This window comes from Galleria mellonella, unplaced genomic scaffold (genome assembly GCF_026898425.1).
Source record: "Galleria mellonella isolate WM207_F2 unplaced genomic scaffold, CSIRO_AGI_GalMel_v1 utg33, whole genome shotgun sequence".
In the NCBI taxonomy this organism is placed as follows: Eukaryota; Metazoa; Arthropoda; class Insecta; order Lepidoptera; family Pyralidae; genus Galleria; species Galleria mellonella.
This window is the reverse complement of record NW_026442079.1, coordinates 5,949,358-5,968,112: the sequence shown is the minus strand read 5'-3', so window position 1 is coordinate 5,968,112 and position 18,755 is coordinate 5,949,358. Positions and strand designations below refer to the sequence as shown.

At 31.9% G+C, this 18,755-nt stretch overlaps 1 protein-coding gene across 5 annotated transcripts in view; it reads left to right on the top strand.

Moving 5' to 3' along the window:
* Positions 1-18,755, top strand: part of LOC113519345 (uncharacterized) — a 60,054-nt gene that overhangs the window by 25,403 nt on the left and 15,896 nt on the right. For 4 of the 5 annotated variants that reach the window (XM_031911580.2, XM_031911583.2, XM_031911579.2 and 1 more), the window contains 13 exons: positions 1,432-1,567; positions 3,459-3,549; positions 5,975-6,144; positions 6,868-7,023; positions 11,825-12,026; positions 12,390-12,553; positions 13,282-13,391; positions 13,831-13,939; positions 15,225-15,348; positions 15,607-15,716; positions 16,658-16,765; positions 16,927-17,016; positions 17,871-17,948. In XM_031911580.2, coding sequence (XP_031767440.2) covers positions 1,432-1,567; positions 3,459-3,549; positions 5,975-6,144; positions 6,868-7,023; positions 11,825-12,026; positions 12,390-12,553; positions 13,282-13,391; positions 13,831-13,939; positions 15,225-15,348; positions 15,607-15,716; positions 16,658-16,765; positions 16,927-17,016; positions 17,871-17,948 — 1,648 coding nt within the window. The remainder of the gene's footprint in view (positions 1-1,431; positions 1,568-3,458; positions 3,550-5,974; positions 6,145-6,867; positions 7,024-11,824; positions 12,027-12,389; positions 12,554-13,281; positions 13,392-13,830; positions 13,940-15,224; positions 15,349-15,606; positions 15,717-16,657; positions 16,766-16,926; positions 17,017-17,870; positions 17,949-18,755) is intronic. The other variant, XM_026904407.3, reaches the window with a different exon arrangement.

Here is an 18,755-nt window from a genome sequence, read left to right as displayed (position 1 = left end):
TGACACCATTAGCAAATTGTACCATGACCATAACAGAATATACTGTGTCACTCTTATCATACCCGAGGACAAAAGTGGTATGCTTCTGTATTTTGTGATTTCATTGTCTCTACTTTTCAAACCAAAACACATCACTTATAACACTATATCTAGCGAGAATGAAAATTACTACGGACCATTTTTATGTAAGTGAAGCAGCAACCACAGTACAGTCATCACAACCTGTTTTTCTATTAACTAAATTGTTAGGAAATATGTCGTGATTGATTGAATAATTAGTCTTTTGCTTTTTGGTGATTTCATATAAATTTGTGTTTCTGTGTGATGTTGACATCGTGTGTACAGTAAATTAATTTGAAAGAGAATGCGGGGCTCGTCTTTACTATGTTGGATTTCGATAAATACGGCGAAATGTCCTCAAGTCGAATGTCACATTTACCAGAACTGTGACAGTCGACAATGTAGGTATGTATCATGTATCCAATAACCACATCTCGATGTGCAATAGTCAGCATGTTTATTGTTTTTATAATTATCTCTGTTTGAGAGATAACTTGAATACCTGCGCTTCAACATTAATATTTTCTCTTTGTATAAGAGGCCTTCAAAGGATAGCTACCTAATAACATTGTACTTATTGCTATTTTACATATATGTATTGATAAGATTTTATCATAAGAAGGCTATCACCAGTCAACGGACTGATTTCTTTATTTTATCAGTTTGTGGAAACATTTTAAGTGGCTCCCCTTTCAATACTTCTTTTACTTTATCGTATGCCAACACAGAGTTGATGACCAAAACGGACATGTTTTATCTCGTTAAATTTATATGCTAATTCTGAATAATTCAAAATAGTGTAAAAAAATAATTTAAATATATCACAAAAGTATATTTTTTTGTGTCTTGCCTGACCTTTTATCCCCTTAAGGTTTTATGCCTCTTGTACCTGTAATTCTATTGGGTATCTTAACCCTTTAAACTGGAATAAAATAACATGTGTTGCTGCTTTATCAAAGAAATGTAAGTAGTTATAATATTGATTGACTGGTCCTAAATACAGAAAATATAGAATTTAAAAAAAAAACGTAAACTATATATTAAATAATAGTAGTTGAAATCGAGTATTTTTTTTTATTTAGTAGGTAGCCTAAAATTAGATCTTTTAGGGCTCCTAAAATGAAGTATCTTTTCCTGTCTTATGCAATTGTTTAAGCTGTCTGCTTCCTAAAACACTTCACAAATTCCTGGCACAAATGGTACCTTTAAATTGCATTGACTGAAGAAAAATAAGCGTAACAGCAAGATAGAAGGACGAAAGTTAAATTTCAATAATTTGACAAAGCGTTATTAGGGAATGATCTTTATTATTAAAATGAAATCACCCCCTTATAATGTGAATATATCTGATTTATTGATATTTTTTGGCAGTACGGAATGGGGCCACAGTCGAGTCCAAGTGATCCAGCAGCCGTTACAAAACAACACATACCTGCAACAGCTTTACAATGCTCAAGGTCCGCTTCTGATGCCGCTTCATCCTGGGATCAACTCACAACAAATACAGGTCTAGAATTTAACTTAAATGCACATGTAGATCATTCGTTAATTAAACAACGTAATTTTCGCAAATAAAGTATTAAAACTTTTCCAATCCAATTGTTGTATACTACTGTAAAAAAGTTAATCCCTAATTTTCTTATTAATAAAAACATGATGTTTCTATTCTAATTCGAGCTTACATTTGGATCAGTGAATACTAGATTAACCATGTAACTTAGTTTTGACAGTATTATTAATAAACATAAAGTAACCTCGGAATAACAATACAGTCCTTACTCTAGGATTAATGCGCTATTCATGGTCATCCCTAATAATCAGAAGCTGTTCTGACAATGACAAGTTACAACTTTGAGTTAAAGTTTATATTAAATACTAGTGGAAAAATCTAAAATTTTTTTACTTCTAACGGTATTTTGTGACACTGTTTGCATTTTTTTTTAGGGTAATTTGACCCTGATGAATAAGATTCTTGCCAGTACCATCCCCTCAGCTCCCTTCTACTTATAAACATATCCCTAACTGTGATTTATTTTTCTTCAAAAATATTGGAGATAAAACTGTCAAAGACAAATATAATCTTCACTAAATTCTTTACAACATTTACATATCATTTATTTGAATAGTACTAATGTGTTATGAGATATGACTGCCCAAAATGCATAAATATTCTTTTTTTTTATTTGCAGTTTCTCTCATTTTTCTGAAAACGGTCGTTGTTGTAATAAAACATCAAAGTGACAATTAATCTAGTCTAGTTGCATTTACCTTTAAAATAAAACCTTATTTATTGTCCTATGATAATTAGTTCACGATATACAAGCTCGCAGCGGAGTTGTTGTCGCGGCGTTCGTATACTTGTCCCCAATACATAACTTCTATAACTTTTACTTCCTATTTTTATTATTCCTATCGAAATTTCGAGAAATTCTTCTTAATTCATCATAATTTCAGTTGGTCATTGTTCTACATTCACTGATTCCACGTAATACATTGAAGGTCATCACTTTCTCTAGTGGCGGTCGTCCTACAGGATACACTGCGTTTGCCTTCACGGGGTCGCTACTAGAGTGCCTTTCTTCGCCATCGGTTATCAATTCTGAGTACTAAATATTTCTTATTCTCACGTTACGTTATAAAACCCCAATTTTATCAGTGTAGTAGGTTCCAAACCTCATTTATTTTCTTATATCAGCCTTAAATCATTGTAATAATATTTAGGCATTTTTTTTTAACTTTAACAATAATAAAACAGCAAACAATAAAAAGTACCTACGTAGTGAATAATGACAGCTAATTATGAGACCGAACCATAAAATAACAGTAATGGATGCTTCGAAATTTCACCCTCATTCTATCGCTAAATTAATTTTTACTCTGAAAGTAACGGTGATCTAACTTACTCATTTATTATTCCGTGTTTATTAACACTAAGTTGGTTACTTTAACTCACTAGTAACTCACTTTTTACTTGCAGTAAAATTAATCTGGCTTTATGTTTAATGTTAATGTAACAAGAATAAACGTATATTAATTTTAATTTCTAATAATTTCTCATAATTTGGCCTTGTTTTCTGGATCAAAGTAAATTCAGATTTCAACATTTTCTTTCATTCTTTTATTGTCCAATCTGAAAGTCAAACATGATGGAATATCACAATTTGTTTTGCTTTGGTTTCGGCTACGACATATGAAGATTTAAAATTATAAATAAAAAAAAATAGTCTAAAGTATTTTGCATCAAACTTCTAATATATGTTAGTCAGATAATACTCATATTTTTCTAAGGTATTGAGATACTGTACAATTATTTGGCCAATATAAAACTTTTCCTTTATATTGTAAATTCATTGTGGGTCTAAAAAGATAAATATATTTATTTATTTTTCATATCACAGGTTATCGCTGCCGGCAAACCATTTCAAAGCAATCAACTTGCACCTCATATGCTCACAACTCAGGGTAAACAAGTACTCCAAGGGCAAGCTGGTAAGTTAATTTATTTAGTTATACTCCTTGGAATTGTCTACAAGTTAAAAATACTCCTAGTATTCTTAATATATCAAACTACCGTTATGATTTATCTTAGTCTTTGTTTCTTAACTTATTTGTTTCTTATTAACAAATTGTACAGAGATTAGACTACGAAATTTTATTTAAATATAAATTATGTAGTAGTGAGCCATCCTGCTCTCTTCTAAAGTTTCGAAGTGAGTACATGTATAGACACGAAGACCCATGATATATTTAGGGATTGATATCGCGACTGGGTTTTCAAAATGGTATAACGTAATAAGGGAATCAGGTAACTTATTAAAGTTGAACCTGCTACTCATTTCTTTACGTATGAAAATTATCATATATACGTGGTATAGTACAAAAATATTTATGATGGCAATAATTGAAGTGCTATTAAGCTTTGTTCATATTTTATAATATTCTAATAGCTCTCCAACCATGTCCTACCTATTTTAATGATTATATATTTAAACATCTACACAACACTTCTTCTATTAAACATTTTCGACAGCATAAAATATTGTCTGTGGTTTTTTCAACTGATAAAGCCTTAAAGAGCTTTAAATATTTTGTTTTAAATGAAATGTCGTAACTGTTTCTTTTGCCTCTCCTCATTGTCTATCTTAGATCCAAAGACAAGCATCATAATCATCATATTGTCATATTCACGTATGTTTCATATGAAAATGATTCCTATATATGCAATTAATAATTTTTATGTAAATAAAATATTTTTATATCACCATGTTATTTTGGTATACATATAGAAGCTTTTACTTGAGATTTTGTAAGAAATTATAGCAGCAATTTCAAATATAAACCACTGTAAACTAATTACATTATCACCATAATATTAATCACTATTAGCACTATAACAATTTAATATAAATCAGCACTTGATTTTGTCACTATATCAGATCACAATAATTTAAAGCTTAAAATTTAAAACAATTTATTTTTAAAATTTAAAGCAAAACAACAACCAATAATCAGTGGAATAAGGGCTACGAACTTCAACACTATTTAGTTTTTCAGTAAATTTTACAGGTCTCACTACATATCAGGAGCAAGGTTTATACATTTTTAAGACTGAATTATTATATTTGTTACGAGTCTCGTGATTGGATTACGTGAATGTGACTTTGTTTTTGGGGAATAAATTTTGTTTTTTACTTTATTTAAATGTATATTTAATTGGCACATCTTCTGGGATTCATTTGAAGCTTTTTCGAAATCTTTAGATATATTTGTATAAATATAAGTCGCAGCAAGCGTATAAGCTTTTTAAAAGTATCATTTTTCACATTATCCATTGCAAGTGCAGCTTGTTATTGTTTCAGCTTTTGACGCATTTACAGTTATATCGTCGCACGTAACAGTTGATAGTGGTTTGATGATTTGTCAACATCTGGAATACTGTAATAGTCACTATTCCTTTTAACCACAAGTTAACAGGATAACATTATTTTTCTTTAAATTTTTCAAATTAGGTGGTCAAAGACTGAAATCTATAAAATCTATAAATATAAATTTATAAGTAATATTATACTGTTTATGTGCACGAGTTTGAAGGCACATTAGGTTATTTATGTTACATTCACCACAACGGTAACAGTCGACATAAGCCTTTGATTACCCTTTAAGGGATTACAGGCGTGAGCATATAATTTTTTTTATTCTGTATATATAAGTCATAAAAGTACTAAAAAACAAATTTTAAATAAATTGTAATACATTCATTTTCTATTCGAATTCATCCTTATTGGTAATTTATATATGTGTTCAGAACAAATGTAAAATTAAAATGAAACATTGTGGTAAACGAAAGTTGATACTTTGAAGTGTATTTTTGGTTTAATGCATGAGGTATTTATACCGCACTTATACTCCGGCGATTTAGAAGCGTGTTTCAATCATTTATTCTCTCTTAACCCTAAAGATCGTTCAGTGCTTTTAGAGGAAACTTACTAGAATAATAATTTTCGATTTGATTTTGTTAAAATACAAAGTAATTGGCTATTTGTTATTATTTTAATGACAATATTATGTAAATCTATATTGGTCAATAATAATTATAGTAATAAAAAGAATATATTTAAGATTAATTTTATTAATATACTATTAAAACAACATTGAATTTGGTTTTGAAATTTTGTAATATTAAAATGAGAGAGTGTAAGTAGGGGAGGTTCATTATCAATACACCATCATTAAAAGTGAGCTTACTATCTTATAAATCAAATTTAAGTTCTAAAAACATAAAACAGTAGCCAGTTACTTTATTAATGTTCTGGCCGAATTACACGCTTGTGAATCGTTAGAAATACCTGAGAGGTAAAAAGGAAAATTGCTTGATGTGGTATAATTATATACACAATATATTACCAAACAACAGCTCCGTTTCCCGGATATACGACGATCCCAGCGATACCGACTACGCAGAACCAAACGTTCGTCTTCAGTCCACTGGGCGTGATCAATTCGCAGCCTAGCATTCTGCCCGCACATTCGCAGCCCACCGTTTCTGGAATAGGACAGCAGCAGAAACCGGCAGAGATGCATAAGGTATGTTTATTTATTTAAATATTTTTTTAATAGGGCTCCTATTTAATACATACATACTCGTAGACATTAATTAAACATAAATAATGTTATCTATAAAATTGTAACTAGACGATCTTTGTACATAGGAGATATTTAGGAAAAATTAATATGACGGATCTTACTTAATAATGGCAATAGAAACCAAAACAATATTTTTTTTTAATTTTGTCTATAACATACAGACAAAATTTCATTTCAATGTTCCGGGATCAAGCAAAAGCTATTGCATCAATTTGAATACAATTTTCACAGATGTATTTCTGAAGGTGTAACTTAAAATCCGGCATATGTTTCATTTTTATATGTCAACTAGAAGACCTCTATTTCATTGATTTTCTTACTTCTGAAATCCATACGTGCAAATAGCGGGCAAAGAGCTAGTATTATAATACAAAAGCATATAAAATTTTGTTAAATGGAAATATTCTTTAATCATGCCTCGTTATTGTGTCGGAAAAAATACTCTCAGATTTAAAGTGCTGAATTTCCTATTCAGGAATATTTCCATTATAATTGCACTTATAGCAGCTTTACTTCTGCGGATCAGTTAAATTATATACGATTACTAGTTAGTAATTGTTAAAATAAGAAATAAAACGTTTTTAAATTACGACTTTTACTGGAATTAATATAATGTTTTATAGTATGATGCATTTGTTAATATTAACTCTGCAATATCTGTAGGTGATGAGTGGCGGCAAAGTGACTGGCAGTAAAGTGGGGACCGGCAATGGAGGCAGCGCGCAGACTGTACCGGTGCAGGCGCAGTGTGTACAAGTTTCCCAGCCAGTGCTCAGTGCTCAACAACCTGCACAAGCCCAAATCATTAGCCCACTACAGGTTTGTTTGTTTATTGTTTTGTTTGTCGTGTTGTTCGATATACACAAACACACACACGCACACACACATGTATAAAACAAATTATATTATTTTAAACAATTGAATATAATGTTTACTATACATATACGAGATCTGTTAAAAAAAATACATAACTGTATGAATTGTAAGGGCCCGATTGGTTCAGAGAAATCTGCTTAGTGTTGCCTTCGTCGTACAGATCAGTTGATTACAAGGCAGTTTTTGGATTGTAAATATAATTATTGATCGATTAGCTGCGGTTCTTTGTGAAGTGTATGTTGTTCATTTGGCGGATTTAGGAATGAATGACTTAAACCAGCAATGAGTTGCTGTAATATTTTTGTGTTAAAGTTGAAAAATGTGTGATTGAAAATTTGTATATGTTCAATATGGCGTGCGGTGAAGTTGCTACGATGTGTGCTGCATGTTTTAAGTAAAGATTGAACACTATAAGGATCTTGGACGTCATTCCACTTCAAGCGACGACTCTCACGTTAACAAAATCAATACCTTAATTCAGGCAACTTAGGCATCTGAATATTAGAGAGGTCAGAGAAGTTGATGAAATTTTGATCGAGAAATTCGAAATTTATTCCGTTCACTTCTTCAGAGCTTGCAAGTTTTTGGCCAAACATGATCACTGTTCTTCCTTAACAATCCTTCCCCACAAACCGTACTCATCTGACCTCGCTCTTTTGATTTCTTGTTGCTGTTCTAACTCGAAAAACCTTTGGGAAAGATAATTTGAGATGATTCCTGAGATTGAGGTACATGTGACGAAAAACCTGAAGGATATCTTAAAGAAGCAATCCCAGGACTATTTCTAAAACTAGAAACACCATCAGGATTTGTGTACATCAGGCAAGAGTATACTTTGAAGGAGACCCAGACACGCAACTTCTAAATACAGTATATTTTTGTTCATCACGTATTTTTTGAACAGACCTCGTACATACAAATCACTAATCGTATAAGCATTATTTGTCTATCAACACAACAAGACCATAGATTGTATACATTAGTATATATGTAGGTATTATAAGAAATATATAAATAAATAACAAAATATTGAATATGATATCTTAGATATATTATTGATATCTTAGTATAATTTAATGACTTACTAACGTAATTGCTAATTGAATTAAAAATCAAATGTGTGCGTGTTGCGAATATCTCTTATAAGGCGAAGCGACTGCTTATTAATATGTGTTCTATTTTTATTAAATTATTAACTATAAGATTAATAACGGGGTGGGGTGCTGAGGCATCCTAAGGCAGTTTATTTTTTTTAAGTTTCTCCGTTTGTGGTGGTTAATCTTCAAATTCGAATTTTGGTATATTTAAATAATAATCACTATAGGGTGCGTTAGTACCTCAGTGTAGGAATAGCGTAAGTATTCCTTTTCTTTATGTATCGGAACATTCCCAATATTAAGTATGTGAATTTCTTGTAATTGAATTACACAAGTTATTATAACTATAACATTAAACGATTATTAGATAGGTCAATTAAACTAATGGGGATATAAGGCAGAAACGGATGAAGTTGTTGCAAAATTCAAACTTGGTATATTTATTTATTGAGTTGACTGACTGCAAGAAATGTCCACCTATGAATGAAGTGGGTTATAAATATTAAATAAAAATTTTGATGAAATAAGATTTTTGATGAATTATTTCAAAACTATACAACATATTAAAAAGGTTTTTTTTTATCCTATGTAGAAACTGACGCAAGTTATGAATGTGAAAAGATCTTTTATCTGTCTTTAAAACATTTATAACTTCATTAAAATGATACAAATTTGCTAATACTGGCAATTAAATGACAAATTAACAACAGATCTTATTCAAAACTTTATTTCAGATTACACATGTTGAAGGTCGAGTTAGGGGGATTTAGATATTTTATTATTTGTTTCATTTAACTTCTACTTAATAAAGAAATAGGAGAATAAATGATTTTCACTTATATTTCCTTATTCATAAAAACTAAAACCTACATATGTATATTTTACAACGACTTCAAAAAGAAGAAGGTTCTGAGTTATATTTTTTTATGTTTGTTACTTCATAACTCCGGCAGTATAAACCGATTTAGAAAATTCTTTTTTTACCTAAAAGGATATACATACGTATATACTTACAGATTGGTCCTATAGAAATTCTATCAAAATCTGTTTAGTACTTTTTAGAACAAAATAACTGGTTTTGTCTCAATTGAAGTGGGTATTTTTTGTGGGGTCAATCTTTGTATAGAATATTTATAAATATTACATTATTTGAAAGAAAGTAACACTTTCTTACAATTAAATTATTTCTTTCTTTCTTTCTTTTATTTCTATTTTCTATTTAATGTTATTTCGTATTAAAAAAAATTGCTTCAATAATTGGTTTTATACAATAAACTATCTAATGACTAGTGACTTTGTCCGCGTGGTTTTTATTTATGGGTTAAATTGGTATGGTAACCCCACCTGCTCTAACGGGATACGCTGGCGGAGCACCAGTGAAGGGTGATAGATGAGAATGAAAACAGGCCAGTTAGCCCATAACGATGAATTCATCAGGAGTTAACCATGATATTTTCCAGGGACAACCGCGAGGAAGTCGACCTGATTGGGTATATTGCTAGCAATGAGATTCTCAGTCTCTATTACTAACAATCCCTTTCCCCCCAAACCGCCTGGTATTTTTTTTTTATTTTTTTTTTATGGGTGATAATGAAATAGTAACCCCGCCTGCGTTATCGGCATACACTGGCAGGGCACCAGTGAAGGATGATAGATGAGGATGAAGCAGGTCAGTTAGCCCACCGTGACGAATTCAAAAAGAATTGTTCACGATGGTTTCCAGGGGGAACCACGTGGAGGTCAACCTGATAGAGCATATTGCTAGCAATGGGGTTGTCAAACTCTATTGCTAACAATCCCTTTCCCCCAACCGCCTGGTATTTGTTATTCCTGTTTAGTATGTATCGATGTAATACTGAACCAAAATTAACAAATAACGTGTCTCTTCTCACTTTTTGCCTCAGGTCAAAATGACTTTAAGTAGGTCGTGTACTAAGCTGTATAAGGTACTATAGTTTTTTAACCATCACACGGGAACTTTTTAATTTCCCGGAATTAAAAGTATCTAAAATGTGAGACTGGGTACCTAAGGTTAAAATTTAATTAAAATCGTTCCTACAGTTTCAGAGATTTGAAAAAAAAAAGTTTGGCTGACTCAGTTTTTAGTGTTTTTTTTTCTATGTACACACATTCGGTCTCTACAGTTTTATTATATGTATAAATTATAGTTATTTTAGTATAGGTATATTCTATGCAGGAGCAGAAGAAAGAAAAAGAGCTTTATTGACAAGCAATTGTATTTACAAAACAAAAAAAAAAGAAGATAATATTAAACCAATGAATTAAACATAATAAATATTCTACGTAATATGTACTACGAATAATTAGTACACCAAATAGTGTAGGGTTTCAGAGTTAATATTATTATGTCATCATCTTGTTGACTGAGTTACAGACAATTAAATTTTATTATGAAATCAAGTAGTTTTTACAATTTCCTTTTAATAAGATTCAATTTCATTATGGTCCACTTCAGCATGTCATTAGGTATTCTAAATTATATTTATAAATAAAATACGCATGTAACTTCAAACTAATTCCCTTGCGGGCTAGGCAGAGAGAACCGATTGCTAGAGACTACTGTTCTTGCATACAACCAATATTATACTCGATTATATTAATGTTTTCATTCGTGAAATGTTTATAACATACAAGATTAATGGGCAATATAAATATTTTATAAAATTTAAAAAATAAAATAATACTGCATTATAACTATCATATGTATAGTATCATTGCTACAAGCTACCATTTAACTTTGTATACTTTTCGGAATTATAAGTCATTACATTTGGCGATTCTACTTGGACACTACATAGATCGTCGATACTTTCACCATCAAACGAACCACTGAACAATTTTTAATTAGTCAGTTTAGTTCAATTCAACTGGAAAGAGCACTAGCCCTAGCATAACATAAAAGCTGCTAGTTCAAAGCCTGCTCCAAATTTTTAATCGCACAATAATAAGTGGATTATTTCTTCTTACATTACTGTCCATTTTATGCAGAGATTAGTCTGTAATTAACTTTTAGAGCATATTTGTGAATGAATTTGATATTTATAATAATACATAAATACTACTTTCTTACCGATTTTCTAGCTAATTGTTAAAACATTTGATAGACAAGAACTAATTGTTTATAACAAGACCAAAAAATAAAACCAAGACAGAGGCAGAAGACGTGCACAATTTACGACAAGAAAGTTGGCTTCTTATTTTTATTCTCAAGCCGTCCAAATTTTCACTTTGTCGAACTTTTATTCCTGGGCTTAAAGCTTTCTAGACTCAAATTAAATGAAGCTTGTGCTGAGTTGACATATTATACATGGAATGCTTTCCAAATCTATAAACAAAAAATCGAACATACGTACTCATGTCATACAAATGTTTGTATTGTGCAAATTCGAATCCACGACTATCGGAAGGTGAGGCAGCGTCTTAAACCGCTATACTATCGAGGTCGTCGTGTTATTATAAATAGAACACATAAATAGAACTACCAGTCTCACCTTATAAATAAAATTAACTCAGACAATGCATGTAGTGTTATTTGAGTTAAATTTTATTAAAAACTCGTGTTGTTACATTAAATTGGGGTCATATTATAATATCTATGAGTTTTAATATTGATATTTTCATCTCAGACTGGCGGTCAGACGATGCAGTTTGCTCCGTGGCAGATTTCGGGGGCATTACCGCAGGTCTGGACAGGCGGGCTGCAGACTGGGACATTGCCTGCAGGCGGTCTCATCGCACCCAATCCTATCTTCATAAGGGGCACGCAGCCCGATGCTCAACCTTCCATGTTCATCCAGCATTCTCCTCAGAACAATCTTCAGCATAACAGTTAGTATCTTCAATTTACGTTATATTGTAATAGGTGTAAGTTAAGATTTCTCTACTTTTTAATAACTTATTTGTTAATTTTGCAGAGCGATTTCTTATATATTTTTTTGCATAAGCGAAATCTTGAGCAATTTTTTTTTCCACAATTTTTATAGTTTATTCTAATTAAGAATATGTATAACGTATATACTGTATTTATGTCTAATTTATATACTATTATATATATTACTCAGTTTATTTATCATTTTTATAAAAAAAAAATATTTTCTTCATTATTTATGACTTTTAAATATTTTATAATATCTTGTATGCTAGTAATAAATTTATGGGTGCTGTTGTAATAATGTAAGGATTTCTTTACAGGTGCCAGTGTGGCATGTGCTACGGGCACGGTTACGAAGCCTAGAGCTTCCACAGATGGAATGGCGAAGCCACCCCGGCCGCTTTCTAACATTCTACCCTCCGGTGGGATAAGGCCAGCTTCTTCTGTTTCTACGCAGACCAGTGCGAACCAAGCTCAAAATCAGGTATGTTTTAGACTTCTACAATTTTAATATTACTTTAATCAGGCATTCTATTGTATTTTGTTTTTAATATATCGGTAGGCTACGCATAGTTAGTAATACAATAAATAAGTTATGAACATATGTAAAACTGTGTAGTAGAAACTTTTTCTGTATTTGAAATTTAACTCAAATGCAACGTAAAGTGGTACAACGCTACCGTAAGATATATATTGAATGGGCCACCTCTTCCTTTCCCGTGGATGTCGTAGGAGGCGACTAAGGAAACTTATTCTGAGTCTGAAGTGGTCGAGAGATGGATAGCAGCATCCTTCTTAAACATCACCAAAGCCTAAGTGCGCTTACTAACCTGCCTGTCAAGCGTGGCAAATACTGGCCCATATAGGGCAGGCTTGTGTTCAGCAGTGGCCAGTTAACGACTGATATGATGATAATGATATATATCTTGATTCATTGTAGAAAAGGTAAAAATTAGATAAGAAGTAAAAATTTCATTGTCTTGCTTCTTGTACAATGCGACCGATATAAGCATAGGAATAGGATAGACACTGACCTCCACTAGCCATCTGTTATCTAGAAAATTCACGGGAAATTATTTATGTTTGTACAATTGCAAAATTTTTGAATTATTTTGATAACTAAAATATCACAATATCACGGAAAGTGAGCCTTTTTTTCATTTTGATCTTATTCTAATCATCGTATTTTAATAATCACTATGCAACCTGCAGGCGAAACATCGCGGAAAGCCGGGAGTACGGTCGCCTGCTCCCACATCAAAACAAGATGCCGCCAACCAGACCAATAAAATGCAGCATCAGATGCAGCAACCTAAACAACAGTAATATATATTTGTATATTTAACTAACTGTATGAGTAAAAGTTGTAAGACATTGCTTTAAATACTCAATAGATTTGGTTTTGCTTAAGTGGCAATAACTACATTGGACCAATCCTTTATAAGGATCACTTATTTGAGAACATATGAATGAGCCACGAAAACATTTGTCAATCAAATGTTCGCAAGTTACTTATTTTTATGTATGGATATTGAGTACAGAATTACTTACATAACTGAAATATTACATAATTTTTGTCTGTACCGCCTAAGTTTATGGGACTGACTGGTATCTAAGATACAGGCTCGGCCTAGTTTAGGTACAAGCTGTCTTTTAATATTAATATTTACCCATAAATGCTTTCTACATGTCAATGCAATATATTGTATAATTGTGTACTTAAGTTTGGTGTCATACATTATAATTATTAATTTTGTACAGATTGTTGGTGATGAATGCATCGGGGCAGATGATCACAAGTGTTCAGGATAAGCAGCCTATTAACAAGAGTTTACAACAACAGGCGATGTTGCAGCAACAGGCTATGCAGGTACTTTTATATCAAGTTATTACGTAACTATTTGCACTAATATGGCTCATTTGTATTGCGGTATTCTGACTGGTGTAACGTACATTTTTTAAATTTTTACTTAGTATTCGAATTTGTAAACAGCTCACTTATACCATGAAATAGTCACTGAAATAAATCACTCCATGATAGAAGTTTAGTTTGTAGTTATTTTTTTTATACAACTTAGAATGGCAAACAAGCTGACGACCCACCTAATGGAAAGTGGTAACCGTCACTTATAGACATGAGCAGTACCATGGACATAACAGAGTATACTATTTCGCTCATGATATCCCCCTTGCGTTGCCATTCCTGAGGACTCAGGTGTTATTCCTCCGTACCTAGTAAATTCACGTCATATCCCACCCTTTAAACTAAAACATAGCCATGCAAACACAACTGCTTTACGGTTGGAACACGAATGGGACACCAAACAATCAATCGATTTTTGTACAAAGTCTGTCTCTAGAGAGATATCGACGTAAGGTAAAAAATTCAAGTATTTTTTATTTTTGTTTGAATTTGGAGCTTCTGGATACCAGCTTGGCCGTCTTGACTCGATTTAAAGATGAGCTTTGAGAATAATCGACGATCCCAAGTTCACAGGCGGTATCGAAAGTCTAAGGCGAGCCTTAGCCTCCCTTTGTGTGTTCGACTGATTGTATAATGGATTGCTTTCTGAGGAATTGTTTAAAATGATACCCATAGCTACCTTTTATCATCGCACCGCTCGCCATCGACTGGGAATTTATCCTCACACGAAAGGGAAAAAATGTTAGGACACTTGATACGACACGACGAACTTATGAACATTATAATAGAAGGTAAGATAGAAGGAAGAAGGGGGAGAGGGAGACCGAGACATAGTTACATCAGGCAGTTCAAGGAAGGAGTTGGTGTCGTGTCGTATCAAGAGGTGAAGAGACTCGCTGAAAATCGTAGTGAGTGGCAAGAGCTCCACCGACAAGAGCGCAGCTCTTAAATGGATAGATAGATAGACTTTAACTTAAATGGTCTCGTACAATGCGGTGTCAAAGGAGTTTTCTCCCGCGAATGTTCAGGCTGTGAAATGAGTTCTTTGCAAGGGTTTTCTCTAGAGGTTACAGTATGGGGTTAAGGTTTCTTCAGGATCGGCAACGCGCTCGTGACACCCTTAGTGTTGCAGGTGTTCATAGATTACAGTAACGGTTTACCATTAGACGCACTGTTTACTTGTTTGCCACCTTCTTGATATAAAAAAATTCATGATATTTTATGTTTTAAGCAACAACAGCAACAGCAGCAACAACAGCAACAACAACAGCAACAGCAACAACAACAACAGCAGCAACAACTGCTACATCAACAACAACAACAAACACAACAAATTGTTCAACACTATCAACAGGGTAAATTGAGTAATTAGTATAACATGGCACTAGTAACATTATACTATATTGATATTGAGTTGGTTTGAAAGTGTCGATGTGCAAATAATAATGTCTTACTCCACTTATCCCTATCATATTTCATACCACGGGTATGATGGTTATTAGAGTCAAGTGCAACACTCTGTTGATTCATCTTCATATCAACTCAATTACTAATGACTGATATAAAGTTATGTTGTAAGAGTGGTTTTTAAATTTATTATTATTTATGTTTAGGCATGGCGTTGGGTATGCAGCAGGGTACACTACCAGTAGGCTCGGTGGCTCAATCTTTGCCGATGACTGGTATGCCGCAGACCATATCGATGGTGCAGCAAATTCATCCGGTGAGTGCCTTGTTTACACACGATACTATATTCTATCAGTAGCACTGACACTCTCTTCATATAAATTTATAAACACGCCGTCTCATCCATAAAAAACTTATTTTAGGATTACAAACTTCTTTGTCTAACACATCAAACAAGAGTGTCGAATATTTAAAATCGCGTGTTATTAATAAACGCTTAATAAGTCCATAAGTGAAGTAGGTATATTCCAGGTTTACCTTATTATGTTGAAAATATAACATTGTCTAATGTACTTATAGATCAGCTGTTGTATAAATTACGTGAATTTACACAATTCTAATAAAAAAAACATTCACTATTATTGTAATATGTTTTCGATTAGAAAATTATACTAAAGATTCTTTCAATATTAAAATGCACTTGGATGATTGATCAATTAATAAAAAAATAAAAGTTAAAGAATACTGAGTGAACTCATTTTTAGGATGTTCGTTCATGTTGTATTATATAAATTTTTCATGTTGTAAATTTTCACTGGATTCATATAGAACGTATAATATTTTATAAAAATGAAGAATTTTGTACTTAGTATCATGAAATACTACATTATTTTTGCATTAAGATTATATATAGACATAAGCCAGTTATAACTATTGTACCGTTATGTGATGTTTTCTCCTTATTGGTTTATTATAGAGTGTTAATGAATAAAAATTTTGACTTACGGATTTATGATTGATTATAACGAGTTAATATATCTCCTTTATTTTTTTATAGAGCGTTTGTAATTGGTTGATATAATTTTTATGAATAAATCAGTAAGAAACCTGCAAATTAAAGTTTCTGAATTGATGATAGCAAACAGACTGAAAAATTATTTAGTGTTATTAACAGTAGTTTGTAAGAGACGTTGACTTCTCAATAAATAAACGCTCTCTATAAATTTTTATAGATTATATTTTTTCTCGTGCATACAGCTTGGAGGTATGGCGCAGCCGGGTACCCTTGTGGGTCAAATAAATACTGCACAACAGCCACAAAATGCGCCCTTAACTCAAGTACAAACATTACAACAGCAACCGCAGGTATGATTAAACACTTAAACCTATAATCTTAATAATGAAACAAAAAACATTAATGTTACGTTGTATATTAGTTTATAAATTAATGTGGAATAACTCAATCTTCAAATTAATGTTATCCTTCAATAAAGAACTTTTTTTTTTTAATTTTTCTATTGCCTTAGACGCTGGTCGGAAGTGGTTTGGTGCAGACTTCAGTGGGCATGGCAGTGCAACAACAGTCAACGCTAAACCATACCACTCCTATGCAAACTGTAAGTTATTTTGGATGATTTAATATTATATTACTTACAGTTTAAAAAGTCGTCCACATCTCCTCTATAAATTATTTCATTTCATGTACAATATATTGACAGAATAAAACAACTTAGAATATATAGTATAACACAATAATTTGTATGACCGAGTAGTATATTCGCCAAGAGCTTATACTTTCTTCTTTAAAATGCTTTTGAGTGGACTAATACAGAGTGTGCGTGTTACTTACAATAGAGTGATAATCTGCGAGTGTGTGCATTTAGTATTTTGTACTGTAATACATTTAGAGTATGCAATACATGAGGTTAAATGAAAAGTTACCGCACTAATATGGCAAAAAACATTATATTTCATCGTCGTTGCTTCTTTGCCATGCCAGGGCGGTGGCGGCTTTACATTATTCTTCCTATATACAACTTTACCAGATAGTATATATTATTAAACATATAATATAAATTGTAAATTATCCTTGTTGATGACTCGAGATATAATTAATATCCAGTTTTATTCACGTCATAAAGTAATTGATATTTTTCTAAACATATTACACAGAATTCAAATAAGCACACGGAGGTGTTATTTGAATTCTGTGTAATCGCTCATTTATACTTTACAAAAACATTAGCTAAAACTATATTATTACAGAACTTGAATCCTTAAATGTGACGTGGATTACGAATCATCAAATATACATTGTGTTGTGCATAAATATAAAGACTATTATATATGAATCATATTATTATATTAAAAATATTTAATTGCTTTCTATCACTATATGAGAATATAGTATGAACATTATATATATATGAGTATTGTCGGATATCGAGCTGAGTGGTAGTAACGTTGGCAGCCGGGGCTCGCGCTCGAGGGTGCTTCGCTGCTGTCGGCGCCCCTCGTACAGGTCTCGCCGGCGATACTACACCACGAGGTAGAATACGCTTAAACAACAGCATTCTTTCAATTGTAATTTTAGTCTGATTTGTCACTTTCAAGATAATGGCAGTCTTAGTCCCGTCTATAAATCAGAGATAAAAACGAATCGTGATACGGAGTTTTTATAGGTCGTTTATGTTACATTCATTAGAATAGCACGGTAAGGGTGATATTTGTATTCAAACTTGGCTATTCTCTAGTATTATAGTTTTTTTTTTTTCAAATATGGCTTAATATATGAAACGTACTTAACACAGGAAGCTTATTTTACTAAACATCACGTTTGTGTATCGATAAATACGAAAGTTTGTTTTTATATTTACAAACTCAAAAACATAATGTTTATACTAAAAGCATACAGGGCTATATTTATTCCTATAACCAGGAATCGCATATTGTTTAGGTTTGCCCTCCAGAATGTTATTTATAGCCTCCAGTAACACTAATTAAGTATCACGTAATTGTTATATTACTTAATGCTAGATAACTACTGTCTTTTAATCGTTGGGTAAAAAGAAATATATATATTTTCATTGGCTGCTATAAATATAGTTGTTGTTGTAAAATCTTTATTGTATTTAATTTACATTGAGCACTTAAAAAGATAACACACAATATGTTACAATAATAATGCACAATACAATGGTGCACTTATCTCATAGAGGGATTTCTTACAGTCAATCTTTGCGAAGCTGAATAATGTTTGAGAGTAAAAAGTGTATAGCTAAAGATAATAAACACTACTAAACCTAATTAATAGTAAATAATATCTAGTTAAAATTCAACATATAATAATACAAAA